The following is a 24,779-nucleotide window of genomic DNA, read 5'->3' as shown; positions in this document are numbered from 1 at the left end:
AAAAAAATCAGTCGTATTTCACATTTTAGGCATTAAACTATTTTTTGGCCATTTTCGCAAAGTCGACAACGACCTTTTTCTCCAACATTTGATAGATGACGCATGTCATCATACTTCACGATCAATATGCCGAGCCAAGGTTGGCTTTTTATTTTCTCTTTAGCTTCTGAAACTGGTATGTTACTGTTATCTGCTATAGTTGTTGACTTCAACGCAAGAAAAATGTGTTTATCATTTAAATCAGTTCAGCGGTATAAGCTTGAAGACAGACAACACAGAGTCAGACAGCAAATTCTTCCTCTCTCCTAAAATGCTGTGCCCGACAGGGTCCATAATTGCATCAAAAGTAATTGTATACCATCTCTATAACATTATTCATGTAATACATGATTGATTTATTGGGTATTGACACTCTTTTGTATTAACAAAAAGATAAACCTATTTTGTTAGATGTTTGGCACTGATGCTTCTAGGCAACATCGAGGTTCGGAAGCATGTCATATATTAGAAAACACAGTTTCTACGCCAAATATTGCTTTATATGATTAGTTTGATTTATTATGAATAAAATTTAGACAAAACAAAAACAATTACAGATGATAATATAGTATAAAATCATAAAACTTCCGTCTTTGTTATTCTCATTGCGCGTCATCTTGGCGTCTGACAGAAATATGAATATGAAATCACTCAAAACTCAGTCGAGGACCGATTTACTAGTGTTTTGCTGAACTAAGCTTCGTAACAAAATCGAATGATTTGCACAAAACTTATTATTTGGTGCTGTAGAAATATTCAAAGTGGTTGTTGCTTAAAAGCATCACTGCCAAATGAAGGGAGAAACTCATGTGTATTTGCATAATACAGGGTGTGGTTTTGTAAAACTTGAAGCCCAAACTAGTTTGAAAATATTGTAGGTAGTGGCAGGCCTGGCTCACTCCGCGCGGTACATCCGATAATTACCTACAGCGAAGCGCCCCGCCGCACGGTGGTCTGAAAATGAAGCTCCCATACCATAGAAACTTAATGTCAGAAATTAATAAATAAAAATATGAATTGTGTTTAGTATACCTCCCTTTGTTTTACTAATATAGTATGAAGGGTATGAGTAGCTCCATGTGTGAGAAAAAAAATATTTTAATTTTTTTTGTATGGAAAAAAACACTTACAGTGGTTTTTTTTCAAACTGAATAGAACTGAAGGGCTGGTACTCACATGAGCTATTGCACCATACACGGCGATCAAGATGACATACAATTCTTGTGCCTTTGGGTGCCGCTTTGCATGTACCAAGCTTTGGAAGTTTTGAATTTTCGGTAGGTGATTTTTCAAGTCTTTGATGTTATTTTATGAAGTTATTAACCGCTTTCAATACGAGAATAGTATGTAAATTAATACTCATATAACTAGGAATATACTAGGGATATTTTTAAATATTTTTTATTTTGAAAATATAAAAAAATAAAACGTTTAATCATTGAATGAAGTAACCAACCAGTTGGTAAATGACATTGTTAGTAGTTACTAACCTGCTAATGACTTTTAAAGAAAATAATAGAAATCAATGTTGATTAAATAAACAACTTAAAAAATCGAACTGTCTAATAGGCCAGTAGAATTACATTTGAAATCGGAAATGATTCCTACAAAAGATTTTATTGTTTTAATGGCTTCATTTGTTACTCATTAAGACTATCCTAAATTTTCGACTTCGACGGAGTTGTGCTTAAGTGGTGGGGGCCCCCGAAAGGGGCGTTTTTCGGTTTTACGGTTATATCGCGTAAAGGACTTACCCTATAGAAAACTGGTCTTCATGACGGATGAAGAGCATTTAATCCTGCATTGAATAAGACCAAATTCATATGTTTTGGACAAACTGTTCTCGTGCTTATCTTCGAAAAAGTACAAAATGTACGTATAATTAATGATCCTCTCCACGTCCAATGGCTCGATACCCGCAGGATTCCAAGTTTTGAAAAGGACCGCCTCAGCCGAGGAAGAGGTGCAGTAACCGCAGTTAAGGAACGGCTAGGACGAACAAGGATAGGTGCATCCAGCTCTTAAGCCTTGACAGGGTTAAACTGGTTGAGTCGGCCCTTTACAAGGCTTGGGAGCCTGCGAGTGACGAGTCATTGGACGTAGAGAGGGTCAATAATTATACGTACATTTTGTACTTTTACGAAGATAAGCACGAGAACGGTTTTTCCAATACATAATATGTATTATGAATTATTATTTATTTATTAGTTTTCGATAGGGTAATTACGCGATATAACCGTAAAAACGAAAAAACGCCGCTTTCGGGGGCCCCCACCACTTAAGCACAACTCCGTCGAAGTCGAAAATTTAGGATAGTCTTAATGGGTAACAAATGAAGCTATTTCGATTTTTTAAATTCTTTATTTAATCAATATTGATTTCTATTATTTTCATTAAAACGTCATTAGCAGGTTAGTAACTAATAACACTCCTGGAATGGAAAGGATTCGGCATAAACATTAATGGCGAGTACATCACTCACCTTCGGTTTGCCGACGATATTGTGGATATGGCAGAATCGTTGGAAGATCTTGGCACAATGCTCTAAGACCTTAATCGAATTTCCCAACAGGTAGGTCTGAGGATGAACATGGACAAAACGAAGCTTATGTCGAATGTCCATGTTGCGCCTTACCCAGTTTCGGTTGGGAGCTCAATTCTCGAGATTGTCGACAAGTATGTCTACCTCGGACAAACGATCCAGCTAGGTAGGTCCAATTTGAGAAGGAGGTCAATCGTCGAATCCAACTCGGCTGGGCAGCGTTCGGGAAACTACGCAACATCTTTTCGTCCAAAATACGTCAATGCCTGAAGACTAGAGTGTATAACCAATGTGTTTTACCAGTGATAACTTATGGCTCGGAAACGTGGCCTCTCACTATAGGCCTTATACAGAAGCTCAAAGTTGCACAGCGTGCTATGGAGAGGGCTATGCTTGGTGTTTCTTTGCGAAATCGAATCAGAAATGAGGAGATCCGTAAACGAATCAAAGTCGCTGACATAGCCCGACGGATTAGCAAGCTGAAGTGGCAATGGGCAGGGCACATAGTACGCAGAACTAACGGCCGATGGGGCAGAAAGGTTCTGGAATGGAGACCGCGTACCGGAAAACGCAGCGTGGGACGTCCACCTACAAGGTGGACCGACGACATCGTAAAGGTAGCAGGGAAGCGCTGGACGCAGGCCGCTGCCAATCGATCAACATGGAAAGCATTGGGGGAGGCCTATGTTCAGCAGTGGACGTCCTATGGCTGAAATGATGAACTAATAACAATGTCAGTTACCAACTGGTTGGTTACTTCATTCAATGATTAAACGTTTTATTTTTTTATATTTTCAAAATAAAAAATATTTAAAAATATCCCTAGTATATTCCTAGTTATATGAGTATTAATTTACATACTATTCTCGTATTGAAAGCGGTTAATAACTTCATAAAATAACATCAAAGACTTGAAAAGTCACCTACCGAAAATTCAAAACTTCCAAAGCTTGGTACATGCAAAGCGGCACCCAAAGGCACAAGAATTGTATGTCATCTTGATCGCCGTGTATGGTGCAATAGCTCATGTGAGTACCAGCCCTTCAGTTCTATTCAGTTTGAAAAAAAACCACTTTAAGTGTTTTTTTCCATACAAAAAAAATTAAAATATTTTTTTTCTCACACATGGAGCTACTCATACCCTTCATACTATATTAGTAAAACAAAGGGAGGTATACTAAACACAATACATATTTTTATTTATTAATTTCTGACATTAAGTTTCTATGGTATGGGAGCTTCATTTTCAGACCACTGTGCGCCGGCGGGTATTATATCAGTCGAGTGTCACGCGCGCGCCCGTCAGGACGCTGGCGTGCGTTGTAGTACCTAATTCTATGATCGAAGTATTATTTAAAAATGGACATAAAGAGAAATAAATATTATTGTGCGGCGTTCGGGTGTTTAAATTCGAAAAGAAATCTACCGGATTTATCTTTTTTTTTCGCTTCCCAAAGATGTTGAAAGGTATGTTGGCCATGTAGGTAATCAATAATTCTTAGGATAGTATAGGAACCTAACCTACCATGACTACTGCTCAGAATGCGTTCGTTCGTTTCAGCCAAAAATGACGTCCACTGCTGGACAAAGGCCTCTCCCAAGGTTTTACCTACATACGTACCTCATTACAAATAAGTAGATTAATTATTTTTTTACAAGACACTACTAGACAGCAACCCTAACAGCGTAAGAAGAGTTCAGAGGCACGCGATAGAAAGAGACAAAACTTGTAGGTGAATAAAATTGTAGGTACTTAGTGCTGTGCGAGCTGAATTCCACTGTATCGCGTCGTAGCAAGACTAGAGATGGGTAGTGGGTAAAAACCCATTTCACCCGATTGGGTTATTTGGGTAAAAACCCGATTTTTACCCATTATCACCCATTCTGGTGGGTGAAAACAAAAATAGCGTTTTTTTTTAAATGAGAAGTGGTATTTGTTGCTAAGGGGGCGTTCTAGTGTTACGTAATGCAATCTGGGGGGAGAGGAGGTCTTGAAAAACGTTACAATGCGTTACAGTGGCAGAAGTTCGGTTCGATTTCAAGTTTTTAAGCAGAAATCCCCCCCCCCCCCCCCTCCATGTCCTTGCCATGATCACAAATTATGGTGTTCCTACTAAATTTCTTCTAAATCGGTTCAACGATTCTTGAAATAACACCATTTTATAAAATAATTGGTCACATCATCATAACGTGATCAATTTTACGATTTGGCCACGACATAAATGCATAGTTAAAGTGTTAAATTTGACTTATTACTTATTAATCAATAAACTTAAATGAGAAAAATTCAATAAAAATAAAGAAAAGATACCAATTGAAATAATTATAAAATTATTTGTTTGGTGGAATGAAACGGGTTTTTATTGGGTTTTTACCCTCATGTGGGTTTTTACCCGGGTGGAAACCCATCTCTAAGCAAGACTCGCATTTATTTAAATCGTCTTGCGGAGTAATCCTTCTGTACCTGTACTATTACTTATTCTGTGGTAGTGGTATATTTGTGGGAGATTTCTTAATAGCACTGGTATCCCCCGCTGAAGTTTTTCGCAACGGTCCGGTTGATTCGGCGCGCGCATGTCTCGCTCTTTCGCGTAATCGCGTTTTTATTCCCAAGTTTGCAATAAATAATGGCTTCGACTGCAGATTCGAAGCAAACTGAATTAAACGGTGATATGTCCTCTTGCTCGTGTCCGTGTAAAAAATCCAAAATGGAAAATAAAGTGACTGTTGTGTTGGGTGCTCAATGGGGCGACGAGGGTAAAGGAAAAGTGGTGGATCTGCTCGCTATTAATTCCGACATCGTTTGCCGCTGCCAGGTCAGATTTTGATATTTCTTCTTGGCCACGTAGGTATTTAATTAAGTCTACATCCCTATGATATTTCCCAACTATTAAAAATTAAACTTGCACCATTACAACCAGCATTTAATTGTTTACGGAAATTTATTTTGAGGTTAGAATTGAAGTTTAGGGTACGAATTTTACGCTAGTACTTACCTATTTCTGAATTTAACTTTATTTTCCTTGCTGTTATTGCGGCAAAAGCATCAAACTTAGTTTTTATTGAGAAGCCTCTTTTTCTGGCACTCGGCCAAGTTTTGTTTGAAAACATGTGCACTGTGCACACAATGTTTTTGTATGAAATCCGGACTTTGCGTTGCGTTAGTGCCAAGTTTTCTAGTAGAAACTGACTATCGTTTGTTCAGTGTTGCGTAAACTTACCGCGTTCGGGATAATTATGTAATTTAAAATGTGCGAGTTTATATTTTAAAGTTTTTTCGCGTGTCTGATGAGCTGATCATGTGACGTCGTTTTGCTATAGAGTAGGTATGACGGTCGCGTATAGACCTCGTTATAATTACGCTGCCGGCTAATTGTGGATTCCTGCCAAGGTCTGGGCCGTTTATTGTCATGTTAAGTGTATAGTATTCACACTTTTTCACATATCTAGGGCTCTGTCTAATTTTAATCAGCTGTATCAGAAATAACAGAGGTCATTGTCTTTTGACAATAATCCATGTTTATTTATATCTGGACAGAACCAACTTTTATTTTAGTAATTCTTTGTATACAACATTTAAATGTCTTTAAATTGAAAGAATATTATTCTGAGTAGTTATATTGTTCAAAAGTCAATTGATTGGATGTGTAAAACTGGTAGAAATCTGCTTCAAACTAAATAAATCTACAGTCAAGTGATGAGTAAGCTTGGCACCTATTTGACTACATAGTAGATGCTTAATATGTATGTACTCTGTGTCATAAGCTTGTGGAAACATTTAGGCAGTAGAATGAATGAGTGAGACTGCCAACACATACATAATTAAATTAACTTTGTGTATTATTTCTCATTATCATAATGACTGTCTGTTTTCAGGAACTTGCATTTAAATGTGATATTTAAGTAGGTAATTACAATTACATAAAATGTACCAATTTTAAAACAGTTTTTCTTTTGTTGTAAAATTGTCATATCTGGTAACCTTGACAAAGAACACATTATTTTGTGTAATTAGTAGCATGAAAACCATACACATCTCATTATTAATAAAAACATGATGTTTATACTTACTAGCACATTATCACAAAATAGTCCAGAAATTATGTTAAGTTTAAATTTAAACCTATTTAACCCATTAGAGGTCACTGTACTCAAATGGGTACAGCTATATTTTTACGTGTTAATTGCAAATCTCACAAAATTAACATGGGTTGACTTGTTATTTTACGTCATTATGACACTATTAAAGTATATTGACAAAAATGACGCGGGTAGTGGGACTTTTTTTGATAAAAAGTATCAGTTGAAGTTGTGTTACTGAAACGTAGTGGAGGTAGGTGTTTAATTTTTAATTTTTTTATAACAATTACTGCTCAAAAGTAGATTTTTTTATTTAATTACTTTAGAATACATATCAGAGTAAGTTATAAAGCACAATATAATATAATATTTACATCTCAAATAAAACTAGGGTCATGTAAAAGTTACTGTACTCGGTTGGGTACAATGACAACATGCGTAAGTAAAAAAACTGTATTTATTTTTTGCTTTTTTGTAACATTTTACAGCTCCAAAGAGCTAAAAGGGACTTGAAGAAATTATTGGAGCCATTTACAGGATAGTTATTGACGATGAATGTATTTTAGCTAATAATTGTACCACCTGATACAAGTGCGTTGACTAAAAAGACGATATGGCGGCGTGTTTCATACCATAAGACGTACTAAAGGGTATTTATGAACAGAGGGGATAGTGGAAGTAAAGGCAGTTTATAGGATGACAGCGATAATGAACCGCTGGCGTGAAAAAAAGTCGATAGGTTTCCCACAAATCCGCTCTGAATCCGCACCCAATCAAAAGTCGTAATTCTTCAATCGTGAAGTCTGTGGTGATAAGTTTGCTATATTTTATGAAGAGCTGAAGGGCCTCAAATTCGCACAGTATATTTTGATAAAACAAAAAATACTGAACATATTTTTATATCCAATAGATAACTACGATGCTTCTCATTATCATTATGATATTTCTATTGGCTATAATCATAGGAGTATCCAATCAACACAATACACTTGGGATTCCTATAAAGCCCTATTTACGGGTTTTGGTACTATCTGAGTACCACAAGCTACCTCGAGAGATAGTGTATTCAAGTACTTTACTGGTCACAAGATGAAGAGATATGCTAAGTAAACAAAGTAAATTCACCCGGCTGTACACATAGTTGATGGTTTTCCTTCAAAATTGTGTTGGAAAATATCCCATAAAAACTCAAAAAGAGCTGGGGTATGTTCTTTGTCATTCAACAGTGTGTTGGCAGTATAAGAAGTCCCTTAAAACATTTTTGGTAGAAAAGGCGCAGTTTGAAATTTAGCATACTTAGGAGGTCATTGTACCCAATTGAGTACACCCCTGTAATTTCATGAAAATAACATTTTTTCAGCATTTTCTTGTATCTTGTGTTTTTTTGTTCTGATTTCAATATGAAAATAAAGAAAATTTTGAAAATATATTTGTACTTTGTGTTTGACCTCTAATGGGTTAAATAAAATTTTCCTTAAGAATAATATTCATAAAAATGAATTGTGATTATTATTTTGCAAGTTAGTGTAGGTATTTGTCATAGCAGGAAGTTGGAGATGTTTTAAACTGATAATACAATCTATATTCATGACCAAGCACATTAATCTTTGTAAATACATTTTATTGCGTAAGAAATAAGGATCAGTATTGTATAACAAACAAGTTCTCTAGTGCAGGTTTTATCACAATCACGATTCAATGATCAATAAGTTTTGTTGCAATGTCATTTTTAATTTTACATAAATAATAATGTTGCACATTAAGCATGCTATTGGTAACTTCTTTCTCTAAAACCAAGCGATATTAATTGTAAAATAAGTACCTAATTATTTAAACCCTGAAGACTCCTAATAAATAAAACATTAATTTAGTTTGTGGTGGAAAAATGATGACCTAGGGTCATGCCAATGAGTCCTTTGCGCCCCAATTGGACATCTTTTGCAAACTTAAGCATGTGACAAGTACCTAATAAAGTAATTTGATAATAATGTTCAGTAGACCTTCCTTTATCAAACCTACTTTGCACAAAATTGCATACTCATCACAAGTGTTAGTGGATTTTTTAAAATATCTACAAGCATTTTGTGCAACTTCTACTTGACCTTAACTGGCTGGGTTATTATTGGCGGTCAAGCTGTAGATTCTGGCTACACAGGAGTTGCAGCGGTGGGAACGAGAGGTGGGAATAGTCCCATAAGCATTTTGTGCAAGTAATTTTAATGAACTAATAAGTACATGTCCTCCATAAAACCCAAACAAAAAAATAAGGTTCCTTTCTGTTTTTAATGCACAATAGCTCTCAGAAGAAAATGTCTTATTAAGCAAGCAATGCTATTATCAAGAAACAATTTCGTTATGCTTATTTGTAAACTAATAATAGCCTATTTCTCAACTCTGTTGATTGAACTGGGCGGGTCACTTACCTATTGAATAAAAGTGAAATCTTATGTCAGATCGAAGGTCTCGCGTTTTATCTGCATTGTGATTTAAATTGCTTTAATAATTACATTATTAGGTACGTATTTCACAGTAGGTACCTATCTGCATACATACAAGCAGGTTCACAATCATGGAAACTGACACATGATGGGTGTACGCGATTCGAATACATAGGGCTGCCAATAATTTTGTTAATTTACGTATTTTACGTTTATCTTTAGACTAGCGGCCGCCCGCGACTTCGTACGCGTGGATCCCGTTTTACCCCCTTAGGCCTCAGCCTCGAACTTAGCGGGCAGCGGGGCGGCGGCGGCGGCGGCGCGGGAGCGGCAGGATCTTATGCGTAAAATCAAATAGACCGGTTCTCGAAAACAGCGGCGCGGCAGCGGGGCGGCAGCGGGCAACGAGCGGGCAGCGGCGAGCGAGCGGGCAACGAGCGGGCAGAGCGCACTCCTTCTTTTGCCCACAATAAATCGAGCGTTAGGAATAAATTTGAATCGAAATAAAATTGTCGCCGTTGTTCAGACATTTCGTTTGCGAATAAAAACAAATATCTCGACAACACAACCCCGAACACAACATTTCGCCGCTAAAGCGCCGCGCGAGCTGCCCGCTTGTTTCGAGAACGGGTCTGCGTTGCCCGCCCCGCTCCAGCGCCGCCGCCGCTCCCGCCCCGCTGCCCGCTAAGTTCGAGGCTGAGGCCTTAGGGATGGAGTTTCGTAAAATCTGTTCTTAGCGGATGTCTACACCCTTTAAGGAACTTACCTGCCAAATTTCAAAGATGTTATAGTTTCTGAGATTTCGTGATGAGTGAGTGAGTCAGTCAATGTACTATACATTTTTGAAAGTATCGTTATATCTAGAGACGGACTCAAAAGGTATCAGTTATGAACTGAGGACCATAGATCAAAAAAGTTTTTGAACTTATTTCATGTTTTGTGAAGGTTCTTCTTAACTGTACTTTTCTGCCCTTTCTGGTATGCTCTTATTTGCTCTGGAGGCGTATTTTTAGAACTACATATTACGAATCTTTATAAAATGTGTGCGAATTTAAATTCTAATGCTGTTCTATCCTTAGTACCTACTGCATGAACACGTCATCATTCTTAGCAAACCTACTACAAGCAAGATAGGTACGTGATGAATGATGTGTACATTCATTGTAGTCGTAATTCGTAATGCAAACCTATTTAGAGTTTCGTAATGGATTGAGTGAATCGGATTGAGAACTTTGTACCTACCTCCTTAAGTGCATGAAAGCCAATAGGGCTTTCAGCAATCTCATATTGTCATTCTTCTTAAATGGTCGTTTCTTTTTTTTTAATGAAAGTAATGAGAATGCTTGCAGAATCTGAAGAAGCAGATTCATGTGATCTATCTTCATTTCGACCTGTTCCACCAGTCATATGCCGATGGTTACACACATAGGTGTTTCAAAAAGTAGCGCTTTCATAGGAAAGCGCTACTTCTCTCGCGCATCTTGATTGTCAGCAAATAAATTAGGAAAAAGTTTGTAATAAATACATTATGTAATATTAAATATTACTCTGCTATTGACTAAGATTTGGGTGTTAGTAACTGTTGGTAAAGATTCTGCAAAATATGTTTACTTGTGTGACTCAATCGAACGTGACCAGCTCACAGCTGCATTGAATGACGTTTGCATGCAGGTGAATGTTGTTTCTAGAAGATTTCATTCACACTTCGATCGTCAGAATATAAATGAAAAACAACCTACTGATAGTACAGAGACCTATTAAACTCATTAATAAAAGATAAAATCGACGAGCATAACGACTATAGGTATTCGTATAGCACAGAATACAAATAATAGTACCTAGCACTTTAGGCACACGCACACATACCTACTGTTTATTTATTTACATCAGCTATACTAATATTATTAAATGCGAAAGTAACTCTGTCTGTCTGTCTTGCTTTCACGCCTAAATCACTGTACCGATTTTGATGATATTTGGCACAGAAATAGTTTGAGTCCCGGGAAAGGACATAGAATAGTTTTTATCCCGGTTTTTGAAACAGGGACGCGCGCGATTAAGTTTTTCTGTGACATACAAAATTCCACGCGGGCGAAGCCGCGGGCGGAAAGCTAGTTTACAATAACTTCTCATTTACCTTCATTGTTAATATCAAGTTACCTACATGACGGAAGTAAAATTACCTGTATTACAGGTTTCTTAATATCTATTAATTTTATCACTAATTACCTACTACTTTAGAACCTAAATTCGCAGGTAAATTTGTAAGTAACTCGGATAGTTTTTTTGATCAGTAATGCGATGACGAAAGAACCTGCGATTTCTGTTCGACCGTGTAAACAACAGTCATCGATTTATTCAAAACGATGATCTCTCTAAAACACCTAAATTTTGTGATATGCATGCATATGGCCAATGTTGAATCATATTGCCATTATGTACCAACAGTCCAAACAGTATAAGTTTTTTGCAACTCCGAGGCAAATATCCAGCAATTGTTTGCATAGTTTCGATATTATAAAAAACATAATTCACAGACTACCTATGCGTTTGACTCACCCAATTATCGAGTTTTGAAAGCAACGAACTGCATCCCTGGTACAGTCTCCAATTTGTGACACTCAAAGTAGCCAAAAACTTCGCAACACGTCTTTTACTATGTGACGCTGACTGTGGCTAGTCATCACAGCAGGGTCTTACTCGAAAATGTTGCATGAATAGGCTAGTTTCCTAAAAAAATTTTTTTAGTCCGTCATGTTTAATATCAAAAAATATTGGACACATATATTTTTATTTGTCAATCTAACAAATAATTACATAGTTATGGTGCGTTGAAGTTCCGCACGACGTCACAACGTGCGGCACTTTTATGCAAGCATTGACGTCACGGGCCTCTTCTTATGAATTTTGGCGCGCTTTATCTCTTTAAATTTTCATTAGTTTGAAAAAGTGAAAAATACGTGTAGAGTATTTTTTGATAAGTTAACTGACGGACTAATTAAAACTCTTGCTTTTTGACCCAGGAAACATCCTTGAATGACATGAAGAGATTAACTTGACATTCTCCTCTTTGCAGGGCGGGAACAATGCGGGCCACACAGTCGTTGTCGACGGCAAGGAGTTCGACTTCCACCTGCTGCCCAGTGGGATCATCAACCAGAAATGCAAGTCCGTTATTGGTAAGTTTCAGTTCCTATTGTCCTCGAATCAAGAGGTATTCCTCAAAGCGCACCTAAACTATTCCTCAAGCGCATCTGTGATTTTTAATGTCATTGCCTTTGTATTTTTTATTCATCTTCGTAAACATAGGTGCTCTTCAAGGAATAGTTTAGGTGCGCTTCAAAATGCGCTTCAAGGAAAACTGTTAGTCTACAGTAAATAAAAAATAAAGTATGAGAACCTCCTCCTTTTTGTTGAAGTCTGTTAAAAATACCTCGAATCAATATTCAAGACCACACTTGGAAAAGCGCGTTTATAAAACGCACTCCGTCGGTTAGTTTATAGAACTTAGTGTACGTACAGGTCCCTAAGAGACTCCAAAGGGTCTCCTAAGACTACACGCAGACCACCGATTTTTAGTTGGCCGATAGTTGGGCCCGATTTTAATTTGTATGAAGAATCGGCCAAATCAAATCGGCGTAATGTGCGCACTTCCATACATGCCCATACTGATCAACTGCCCGAGTAAACTATCGGCCGACGAAAAATAGATGGTCTGCGCCTAGGCTAAGACTCCGCGACTGACCCCGATTTTAACTGAATCCATGGTTTCAGTCAACTGAATTTAAAATGACTCATTAATCTGATAAACCAAAGCACAAATACGTAATTCTTTGTCGCACAATTCGTCATCACTAGCCTAGTAAACAAGGGCCTTAGAGACGGAGTCCAGGAAGTTCGTATTCCACACGTGATTGTGGTTCGATGACATCAAGTGACTTATCTGAGATCAGTACTAGGTCACATAGTTGCTGTTATCATAAATATAACACGTCTGGGTCATGAGTGTTCTTATCGATCATTCTGTTATTTGAATAAGTGTGGCAATTCTGGATTTTACCAGTAATTGATATAAAATATCGCTTGGCCTGCTGGTTTGCGAGCGAAAATGTGAGCTATGGTACCAGGTTCGCCTCCGGTTGGGAGCAAACGTTTCTGTAATGAGTACGAGTTCTTATAACCGAAGTTTGACCGTTTGGACTTTGCTTATAATGTGTACTTTATTTTTAATTGTAGATGATTCATATAGCCGAAAACCATTTGTAAATATTGCACCATTTGAAAAGTCATGCTTATTTTCTTTGGCCTTCTAGTAGGTTATTTAATAGCCGCTATTATGTATTGTATTCTAAGATTTATCTGTTGTTTTTCTCATCACATACATTATACATCCACCATGGATCCTAAATAGACCAATTTAATCTAATTCCACGCAGGAGAAGTCACGGGACGAATCTAGTATAACTGAATAATATTTTCGGCAAATATTCACAATATTATTATTTATTTATATTCCACTTGATGTCGAAATTGGTGACGAGAGATACGGATAATCTACATGTTTGAATAGCACTCAAATGTATTTGCCTGTGTATTTCGATCGTATGATAGCATATTTTAGGATATTCATATCACTCCAATAAATGTGTTAGCCAAATGCATTAAATATGGTTTAATGTTATCGATTTTCTGAGCAATCCGCCACTTATTTAACTTATTAAAATCATAAGGTAGTAACTTGTTTTCTAATGGCACATAACCGATAATACATATTTTTGCGCTAAGATTTCATACTGGGGAGTATCCATAGTAAAAGTAAAAAGTAAAAAATGTTTTATTTGACGAAACAGAGCGACATCACATTTACATAAATTACATAAAGAAGATAAACATTGTGCCCTGCTGTCAAATAGGGGCCCGCTCAGCATTAATCGGGGCATGCCATGGGCATGCCTCGACACCGATTTTCAGCGAGTCTCTTGACGTTGCTGCGCCCTACCGCCGAAGGAGAAGCACTCCGTAAAGTACCTGTCCGTTATTGGTAAGGGCTAATAATAATAATAATACATAGGGCTTGTATTCATAAAACTACGTATGTTTGAAATGAAACTAAAATGTTTGTTTGACATAATTTTCGGTTGACATTATTGACGGGAATTCCCGTTACATAATCAGACACATTAAACTTTGTTATAAATGCATTTAGGCTATGAAGACCGGACGCGTTAAATAAAATTTCCAAGTTTGTTTTTGTTATTTAGCAAGTACGTGGAACTGGTAGAACTGACTCATTAATAACACCACCTACATAAACCTTAATGTAACCATACCTACCTTCATACATTATGCTTCATTCATCATCTATGTTTATTTATCAAAATTAAATGTCTCTAGTTCTCTACTCATTTGAGTGAAAATATCTAAAATATCATTGCTGAAATAGGTACCAAATTATATAAAATATATAAATTATTATGATTAGAAATATTATTATATCAGCAGCCCATGGTTTAGAGTTTAGACATTATTCTCCATATTTAATCTGCGCGGGATTTAGTGAGAACCATTTTCCAGAAATTAGTTTTTAATAAAAGGATTACTCATGAAAACATCATTATAAATTTGTCTCTAAAATACTCTTATTTATGACAGAAAGTTACTAGCAGCTTTACTATCTTATGCATATTCAAATAAATAAAAATAATAAATATATTTCATGGCATCTAGTAGGTAGAACCGTTTTGTGGGTGTTCTAGGTACTGACCGATAACGTAGTATTTGAATTCACGCCAAAAGCATGTGATAACAGTTTCGTTACTATTACAGACTCAATATTTTCGTTATTTGTCAATAGATTGCATTAATAATGAGCTAACTATGTATTAAATTAGTTATGAAATTTAGGTACCGACATTCTACAGTGTAGTCGTTAATATTAAATTATTTTTAATAGGTTTCTTTTGTCAAATTCCTTTCGCTTTCGTGCTAGACAAATATTAGTTGTTATCGAGATAGTATTAAAAGAAACACATGATATTTAAATTAACCAGTTAACAGAGTGTTTAAACGAAAAGAACCATGACGTAAAACGTTTCCAAAGACAATGGAGTTGGTAATGCTAATTTACCTGCAAAATTAGTCTCAATGTTCAACGATAAGAAACTCAAACATCCATCGCGATTGCGTGCTTTGTTAGTTGACAAACATTTATTGCAATCGCTGTTACAAGTGAATGTCATGGAAAAAAGATATTTTCTTTGCCTAATTTGTGCCATGGTACGCGGTTACGGTTCTGGTACGCGCTGATATTAACCGTACCTTGAAAATTAAGTAAACAAGGTCGTAGTGTTTTACGGTGGAATGGATTTCCGTGTTTTGCAACCGATATAATCGATGGTAGCAGGGATGGGACCGAGGAACACAGGGTTGACCTTAAACTTGGGACTTGGCATCTGCACTGGGCTGGGCACTGACATTGAAAGCATTGCGCACGCAATTTTTTTGTAAAAGTAATTATTTTAATGCATTTATTTATCATGATTTTCTACCTGTCAAAATCGACTGCCACAGATAGGTAGAACTTGAACCGAAAATTAAAAAACTGAACAGTTTTACTAGTTTACGGAGCTCAACGGAGCAGTCAAGTTTCCCCAGGCAGTTTAATTATTGTGGTTAAAAAGTTGAAGAAAGATTTAAATGGCTTCCCTCATCTAAAGCTATATACAAAATATTAGTTAAAAGTTATCAGTGTCTTCTCTCGTCTGCTGGGTATAGTCCTTCATCACCTTCACCCCCTTTCTGGAGCCCTTCCTTAGACTTAGACAGCCACTAATAATAAACCTTAGAATAACCTTTTTGAAAGCGATATTCCTCTGATAACCTCCATATCCCCTGAGGTTGAGTATCGTCATTGCTGTGTGCCAATGTCAAGACACGACACACCCCAATTTGGCGCGGGTCCAAAACGCGTAACAAATGTCATTCAGATGGCTGACAAGATATTCCCGTATTTTTTTACTGGCACGAAATTAAAACTTGTCTATACCTTGAGGTGTCGACATTCCATCTTCACAATGATTTTTTACTCATTCATTTACTACACTATAGTTATGAAAGAAAAGAAAACATTTTGTGTATTGGAAATTTTGTAACAGAACGCGTTCCTAGCAGGCAAATCAAAGAGCTAGGAAGGGACGCATTCTGTTTGGAAAAGGTTTTTATAGTTGTCCTATAAGCTAGTAGTGTAGTAGTAGCTAGTAGCCAAGGGAAAGTGAAACTGTGCTGTCATTGGACCCGTATCAAAATGAATCATCATAGGATTGAAAGTAGAAGTGAAGTAGTCAGAAAATATCTTTCAGTGGAAAGCTGACGTGGACTATCAAACATACATTTGATCATAATATATCGGCAAATAGTGCACTGCGTCTGCTACATGTATGCCTCAAAAAGTTATCAAAATAAAGGCCTGTAATTAGGATTACGCATATCTTTAGCAGATGCCTCTTCTTTACACCAATCAACATTTTCTTTCTTTCAATCATAAAGAACCCCATGTTCGATAAACGGGATTCCCACCTCTCCTTCCCACAGCTGCAACTCCTGTGCAGCCAGGATCTACAGGTCCATATTCCATATACAGCGTGCTAATTCCACTTTCCTTTGCAGGCAACGGCGTGGTCATCCACCTGCCTGGTCTCTTCGAGGAGCTCAAGAAGAACGAGCTGAAGGGCATGCAGGGCTGGCAGGAGAGGCTCATCATCTCCGACAGGGCACACTTGGTTCTGGACTTGCATCAGCAGGTACTGAGTTCTTATTTAGCTGTAGAATAGTTGAAGGTTCTTTGATCTCTATGGTATGCTAATCTATGATTGTACATTCAGTATCAAATAGTTCGTGACACCCAAAGAGGTCGAAATGTTCACAACACTACCTTATTCCGATAGTAACTGATTCTCTTCATAATTTGTTACGAAGAGAGCAAAAATGAAAAGCCCTATTGCGTTTGTTCGAAAGTCTGACATCTTTATTTTTTTAAATTTCTTTTTAATTCCTGTCCTTGATAGTGACAAAGACGTGTTGCGAACTTTTTGGCTACTTGGGTGTCACCTAATTGACGCTGACTGTACTTCTGACTGTACTAGTCGTTTGATGAATTATGTTTGCAGGTTGTACAATTGTTTCCACATCCATCTATGGTATATTTTGCGAATTAAGCATTAAGCAACTAAACTAAATGAGATAATGTGTTTTTTTAACTTTATTGATTTATAAATAGCGACTTTCAAGTCTTTTAATTTTACCACATACAAGTAGTTGTCAGTTAGTCATATTTAATAATAATTGCTTAATTTGGCACAATTATACAATTTGACCGATGCTAATTAAAACCAACAGTACATTCTGACGTCATATTACATTACGATCTCTACATATTTACCAGCGCCAGACGAACGTTCAACAATGTACGTTGTAATTACAAGCCACGGCGCACGTGTACACGTTACGCAATCAAACTGATAGACTGTTATCTACTCGTATCATGCAAATTTTTGGCGAATTGATATGAGATGAAGTAATCTTCGACGAAAATTGAAAACCAGAAAAAGTTATATTTACGAAAAATTACGTTCCAAAAATGCCAGAGGCGCCAAAGGGAGGCGATATTATGGTTAGCGCCAATTTTTGTCTATTGATTTTGCGGGTGCAGTTTTTCATAGGAATTTGGGGACCCAGAATGGCTTCTATCAAGCAGTTTCAGCTGCTATCGTTAGAATATAAGTTGCTAGTTGCTATCTTTTTTACCAATAATATCTATATTTTTTCAAACCATAGGTACAGCAAAAAAAGTCCAGAGACACTAATTTACCAACCAACTAACCAATTGTATATTATCTTTATTTTTCCTTACCATGCACATAACAAAATAATGTGGTAGTAGATAGCTATTTACAGTTAAAGCTGTAAATCTATACTTCAAAAATTCCCAACCAATCGACTTTGAACCGATAATATTGACTCAGAGCTCAGGTTCGGTCCTGTTCCACAGGTGGACGGCTTGCAAGAGGCGGAGAAGGGTAAGAACTCCCTCGGCACCACCAAAAAGGGCATCGGGCCGACCTACTCGTCGAAGGCATCCAGAAACGGCATCAGGATAGGCGACCTGATGGGGGATTTCAGCTTGTTTGAAGAAAAGTAAGTAATATGACGTGTTTTTTATCATACTACATGGATCAGATAAAAATAAAAATAAACCTAAGAACCTAAACTGTGTACCTATGTGTTACAGTCAATTCGTAATCGGTCAAAACCATTTTTAACTGCAAAAATAAAAGTGGTTTTTACCACTTTTGAGTGATTTTTTAACTGGTAAATTCAGTCACAAGTGGTTTTGACCGATTATGAGTTTTGACTCTAAAATAATGTATCCCCTGGCGCACCTCAGTACGCCAATAACTGGATTAGCTTTTCTAAATTTTTGTAGTAGTGTAAAAACGTGCGTGCGCTACCTACCTATTTACCTAGGTATACAAAATACGCACATAAAATGAGAACAATGTTGTATCGGTGTCATTATGTAAACGATACGAGTGTTAATTTGTCGACTAAAATTGTCGCTCATAATCGACTTTTAATGAGTTTTACAACTAACAAATTATTGAGCTCTCAGTACATAGAACTTTTCCAAAATTAGGAGTAATGAAATTTTTCAAACATTGATTTTGTCTTAAACATTTTTTTAATTTTCTGGATATAAAAATTAAAAAGATTCATCAGAAATTAGTTTACCCCGAGATAATGTTCCCCTTGTGTACTTTCTATCCTTACAACAAATTCTGAGTCACGTCCAATTATCTTCAGTGTATAAATAAGTTTCTTCCATTTCCTATCTTTTTAATAAGGTATAAGAGCAATAAATACTTTTTTCTCCACCATTAGGTTCCGCACGCTAGCCGAAAGCTACAAACGCATGTTCCCATCACTAGAAGTGGACGTGGAAGCCGAGCTGAGCAGATACAAGGAATACGCCGACAAGATTCGGCCTCTAGTACGGGACACGGTGTCGTACCTCCACAAGGAGATTCAGAACGGCAGCCGGGTGCTGGTGGAAGGCGCTAACGCGGCCATGTTGGATATAGACTTTGGTAAGTGATACGGGACTATTCCCACCTCTCGTTCCCACCACTGCAACTCCTGTGTAGCCAGGATCTACAGCTTGACCGCCACAAAAACCCAATCAATGAAGGTCAAGTTTGTCCCGGGGGAAAGTTAAACTGTCATTGGACCCGCAACGAAATTAATCAGAAGAACATAGGAGGAGTTCGAAATTAAGGTTTTGGTAAGTGATAGTGAAAACGCAGCGTGTGACGTTCACAAGGTGGACTGACGACCTCATAAAGGTAGCAAGACGGCGCTGGATGCAGGCCGCTTCCAACCGGGCGATGTGGAAATCAATGGCTGAAATGATGATGATGATGAAGCACACGGTGTCGTATCTCCACAAGGAGATTCAGAACGGCAGCCGAGTGTTGGTGGAAGGCGCTAACGCGGCTATGTTGGATTTCGACTTTGGTAAGTGATAGTGAAAACGCAGCTTTGGATGTTCACCCGCAAGTTTGACTGACGACCTCGTTGAAAACGCAGCGTGGGACGTCCACCCACAAGGTGGACTGACGACCTCATAATGGTAGCAGGAAGGCACTGAATGCAGGCCGCTACCAACCGGGCGATGTGGAAATCAATGGGGCAGGCCTGTTCAGCAGTGGATGAAATGATGATGATGAAGGTGATAGTTAGGCTGTGCTCTCCTATGAAAGCCGTAGGCCATGTACGTACAGCGTAGGTCGCGTCACAATGCTTATTATAGAAATGTACTGTTGTGGTCTCCTTCAGACATTGACGTCAGCGTTCAGACGTCGATAGGAAAGATTGACGCTAACGTCTGACGCCGTGTATAGCGTTTATAGGAAGAGTATTCTATGTCTCATCAATTCATCATCATCAAACCCTTTATTCTCCACTGTTGGAGCAATTCAGACGGGTGGGAAAGGCTTGATTTTCGCATATTAGGCCTCAGCCTCGAGTTTAGCGGGCAGCGGGGCGGGAGCGGCGGCGGCGCGGGAGCGGCAGGATCTTATGCGTAAAATCAAATAGACCGGTTCTCGAAAACAGCGGCGCACAGTAGTTTGATATTAAAAATAGGTGGACATACGATCGAAAGTCATAATTTCACCGAAACAAAAATTGTTTTGGATAGCATTTTGAATGCTGATCAACATTTGTCATTATGCATTTTTCGATAAAACGAGCCTTTCATGCTTAAAAAAAATATGACAAGAAAATTTGTATGGAGAAAAATCTTTTTTATTTTTTTTCTGGCTACTGTTGCAAACTGTAGCAGTCAAACCTTATGTAGTCGTAAGTACCTATGGTGCCTAACATTACTACATAAATACTTTTTGCGGGCACGCGCGGCCAAGCGAGTAATAGACATGCAAAATTTGAAATATTTTTATTTATTAATTATTGATTTTAATGCACTTAAAGCAATTATTAATAGATAAATATACTTAGTCTAACTTACTACAGCCCCCTATTACCTCATTTCACGCCAAAACCTTTCAAACTAGAACCTAAGTTTGTAGGTACTAGGTAGTCTAAGTTGTTTTTATTGTCATCATAATATTCACTACTGGTCTACTGGTTATCGTGTAAGATAGATTAGGTAGATATCAACCCTTTACCTAGGTATATACCTACTTCTTGGCTTTTATAATACCGACATACTGATTAAAAAAAGTCTTCCAGCAAGAACCCTTGACTTCAATGGTTATGAAAGATTTTTTAACTTTCTAGAGTAGTCCTGAATAGATCCTTAAATCATTTTGACTGTCATAATCGATTACAGTAGGTAGTGGGATAGTTTCAATTTTGATAGAACTGTAATTTCCAGTTCTTCTGTTGAATAGTTTTATACTTTCGCAAAAATATTCTTTTTTTTGGCTCCTTTAAAGAGGTGTAAGTTTCTTACCCTTCGTCTAAAAAGATAACGTACATAACACCTTTATAAGTAGCCTCAAACATAAAGCATACCTTTACCCAATCATCGAACTGAGAAAAATCTGAAATTCGACATTTATCACCTTCTTCCATTCATGTCTTCAATTATTATCTTCGTTCAAAAAACAATCAAAAAAAGATATTTTAGCCTATTCATTTATCTTGATCAGTGTCCAAAATAATCAAAGTCACTCACATACTTACTTTTTCCGAAAGAATCCAATAGGCAGGTTTGCAGTAGGTAGGTACACCAAAATGTTATCACATTATCTGCACCATGTATCAGCAGTTTTTGTGTACGTTAGCTGGCATATAAAACTATAGGTAGAGGCGTACATAATGGATCTGCAATAATGTGTGTATTGTAATGTGTGCAATACGGCTCAGAAACGTGGCCTCTCAATATAGGCCTTATAAAATATAAGCTCAAAATTGCACAACGTGCTATGGAGAGGGCTATGCTCGGTGTTTCTTTACAAGATCGAATCAGAAATGAGGAGGAGATCCGTAAACGAACCAAAGTCGTTGACATAGCCCAACGGACTAGCAAGCTAAAGTGACAATGGGCAGGGCACATAGTACGCAGAACTAATGGCCGATGGGGCAGCAATGTTCTGGAATGGAGGCCACGTACCGGAAAGCGCAGCGTAGGACGTCAACCCACAAGGTGGACCGACGACCTCATAAAGGTAGCAGGAAGGCGCTGGATGCAGGGCACCACCAAGCGGCCATTGTGGAAATCATTGGGGGAGGCCTATGTTCAGCAGTGGACGTTCTATAGTTGAAATGATGATGGATGATGAATAATGAATAATGTGTAGAAGAGGGTTACGGATATTTCCATTTATGATGGAATTATTTGACTAACTGAATGGAGAGCCATAAAATGTATTGTTTACTATATGGGTTGCAACCCTTACTGAACCCACTACCTACTGTAATCGATTATGACAGTCAAAATGATTTAAGGATCTATTCAGGACTACTCTATAAAGTTAAAAAATCTTTCATAACCATTGAAGTCAAGGGTTCTTGCTGGAAGACTTTTTTTAATCAGTATGTCGGTATTATAAGTGCCAAGAAGTAGGTATATACCTAGGTAAAGGGTTGATATCTACCTAATCTATCTTACACGATAACCAGTAGACCAGTAGTGAATATTATAATGACAATAAAAACAACTTAGACTACCTAGTACCTACAAACTTAGGTTCTAGTTTGAAAGGTTTTGGCGTGAAATGAGGTAATAGGGGGCTGTAGTAAGTTAGACTAAGTATATTTATCTATTAATAATTGCTTTAAGTGCATTAAAATCAATAATGAATAAATAAAAATATTTCAAATTTTGCATGTCCATTACTCGCTTGGCCGCGCGTGTCCGCAAAAAGTATTTATGTAGTAATGTTAGGCACCATAGGTACTTACGACTACATAAGGTTTGACCGCTACAGTTTGCAACAGTAGCCAGAAAAAAAATAAAAAAGATTTTTCTCCATACAAATTTTCTTGTCATATTTTTTTAAGCATGAAAGGCTCGTTTTATCGAAAAATGCATAATGACAAATGTTGATCAGCATTCAAAATGCTATCCAAAACAATTTTTGTTTTGGTGAAATTATGACTTTCCATCGTATGTCCACCTTTTTTTAAAATCAAACTACTGTGCGGCGCGGCAGCGGCGCCGGAGCGGGCAACGAGCGGGCAGCGGCGAGGGAGCGGGCAACGAGCGGGCAGCGCACTCCTTCTTTTGCCCACAATAAATCGAGCGTTAGGAATAAATTTGAATCGAAATAAAATTGTCGCCGTTGTTCAGACATTTCGTTTGCGAATAAAAACAAATATCTCGACAACACAACCCCGAACACAACACTTCGCCGCTAAAGCGCCGCGCGAGCTGCCCGCTTGTTTTGAGAACGGGTCTGCGTTGCCCGCCCCGCTCCCGCGCCGCCGCCGCTCCCGCCCCGCTGCCCGCTAAACTCGAGGCTGAGGCCTTAGTCGTCTTTTACGACATTCACGGCAAGACCATACGATCCATGAAGGTTTGGATCACACCTAAAATCGACTATACTGTTGCATTCATTTGTTTGATATTATATGTAAGCTTGTTGAAATCTCTAGATAAGCATTGTCTGGTAATCTTTGACGTAGCCACTCAAGGCCAAGAAAATGATTTGTTTTGTATGCTTGTATCAGTTTGGTTTATTTTTGTAATAAGTACATGAATCACGTGCGTTTGTTTGTAAAAGGTGCAGCATGAATCTATGATTTAGTTAATTATCATCTATCATCTTCTCAGTGAAATTTATTTCGTATTATACTATTTTGTTTTGTTGCTTAAGACATTTGGAAACGCACAATGGCCTAATCAGACGGAAAAAACTAATTAGACCATTTAGAAATGATATTGATATTTTTTATGGCTGACATAACATTGCAGCTTCGTAATTCGTAATCGAAACGTAATTTCGACGTCTCTTGATGTTCGGATAGTACAAACTTTGCTTTGTAAAACACTAGATGGCGCTAAATAGAGTATCTGTTGATGAGCACCTTCATGCTGTATAACGTAGAGCTGGCTAGCTGGAACCGCTATGATAGAACTGTCATTTATATTCAAATGTGATGTTGTTTTTAGCTGTGTAATGGCTGTGCCGAACTCTCTATTGCAAATATTCTACGTGTGCTTTGATACCAATATATTTATTATGTTACTACCAACCACTGTGTTTATTGCTCTGTAGCGGACTTAATATATCCCTAACAAGGGTTATGGGCCCAGAGCCCCAGAGCAAAGTAACATTTTAAAATAGTTTGTCGTGAAAATAATTTCGTATAAAGTGACGTGAACAGAATGTCGAATGTACGTATTGAGTTATTGAGAAAAGACAACTATGATAGTTGGAAAGTGCAAGTAGAAGCCCTATTGATCAGAAATGATTTTTGGGAATATGTAAGTGGAGAAAAGTCAAAACCCACGGATGAGACATTATCAACAGCATGGGATTTTGCTGACAGAAAGGCAAGATCGGAGTTGATTTTGTCATTGGATCCGAGTGTTGTTCATCATGTGAAAAGATTGAAGACTGCACGAGAGGTTTGGCTGAAATTAGAGAGTCTGTTCGTATCACGTGGACCTGCGAAAAAAGCGACCCTGATGAAAAGGCTCATGCTACACAAGATGAGTGAGGATCAGAACGTATGCGAACATCTTGATTTATTTTTTGAAGCTGTCGATAAGTTAGAAGAAATGGACATCGTGATCCATGATGATCTTTTAGCGATTATGTTGCTGTATAGTTTACCAGCAAGCTATGAGAACTTCAGATGCGCCATTGAAAGTAGAGACGAGCTGCCAAAGCCTGAACAACTTAGGGTGAAAATTATCGAAGAATACAGTTCGAGAGGCAATACCCAAGTTGAGAGGATAGAAGGAGCTATGTATATAAATAAACATCAGAAGAAGAATGGGACTGGACCTGAAACAAAATTTAAGTATAAATGTTTCAAATGTCATAACTTTGGACATAAGGCATCCGATTGCAAGAAAAAGAAGTCTTCTCAGGCTTCAGAACAGAAACCTTCAGAATCTAGTTGCGTTGAGTCGTGTTCGACTGTAGAACATG

General features: G+C 37.7%; 1 protein-coding gene across 1 annotated transcript in view; it reads left to right on the top strand.

Moving 5' to 3' along the window:
• The first annotated feature begins 5,106 nt into the window (after positions 1 to 5,106).
• LOC135080532 (adenylosuccinate synthetase) overlaps positions 5,107 to 24,779 on the top strand; it is a 33,139-nt gene continuing 13,466 nt past the window's right edge. The window contains exons 1-5 of the mRNA XM_063975177.1: positions 5,107 to 5,397; positions 12,176 to 12,278; positions 16,765 to 16,898; positions 18,146 to 18,291; positions 19,036 to 19,241. Of these exons, the coding sequence (XP_063831247.1) occupies positions 5,209 to 5,397; positions 12,176 to 12,278; positions 16,765 to 16,898; positions 18,146 to 18,291; positions 19,036 to 19,241 (778 nt within the window). The 5' untranslated portion in view covers positions 5,107 to 5,208. The remainder of the gene's footprint in view (positions 5,398 to 12,175; positions 12,279 to 16,764; positions 16,899 to 18,145; positions 18,292 to 19,035; positions 19,242 to 24,779) is intronic.

Source organism: Ostrinia nubilalis, chromosome 18 (genome assembly GCF_963855985.1).
Source record: "Ostrinia nubilalis chromosome 18, ilOstNubi1.1, whole genome shotgun sequence".
In the NCBI taxonomy this organism is placed as follows: domain Eukaryota; kingdom Metazoa; phylum Arthropoda; class Insecta; order Lepidoptera; family Crambidae; genus Ostrinia; species Ostrinia nubilalis.
Note: the sequence above shows the minus strand (reverse complement) of the source record. Positions and strands in the feature narration are given on the sequence as shown.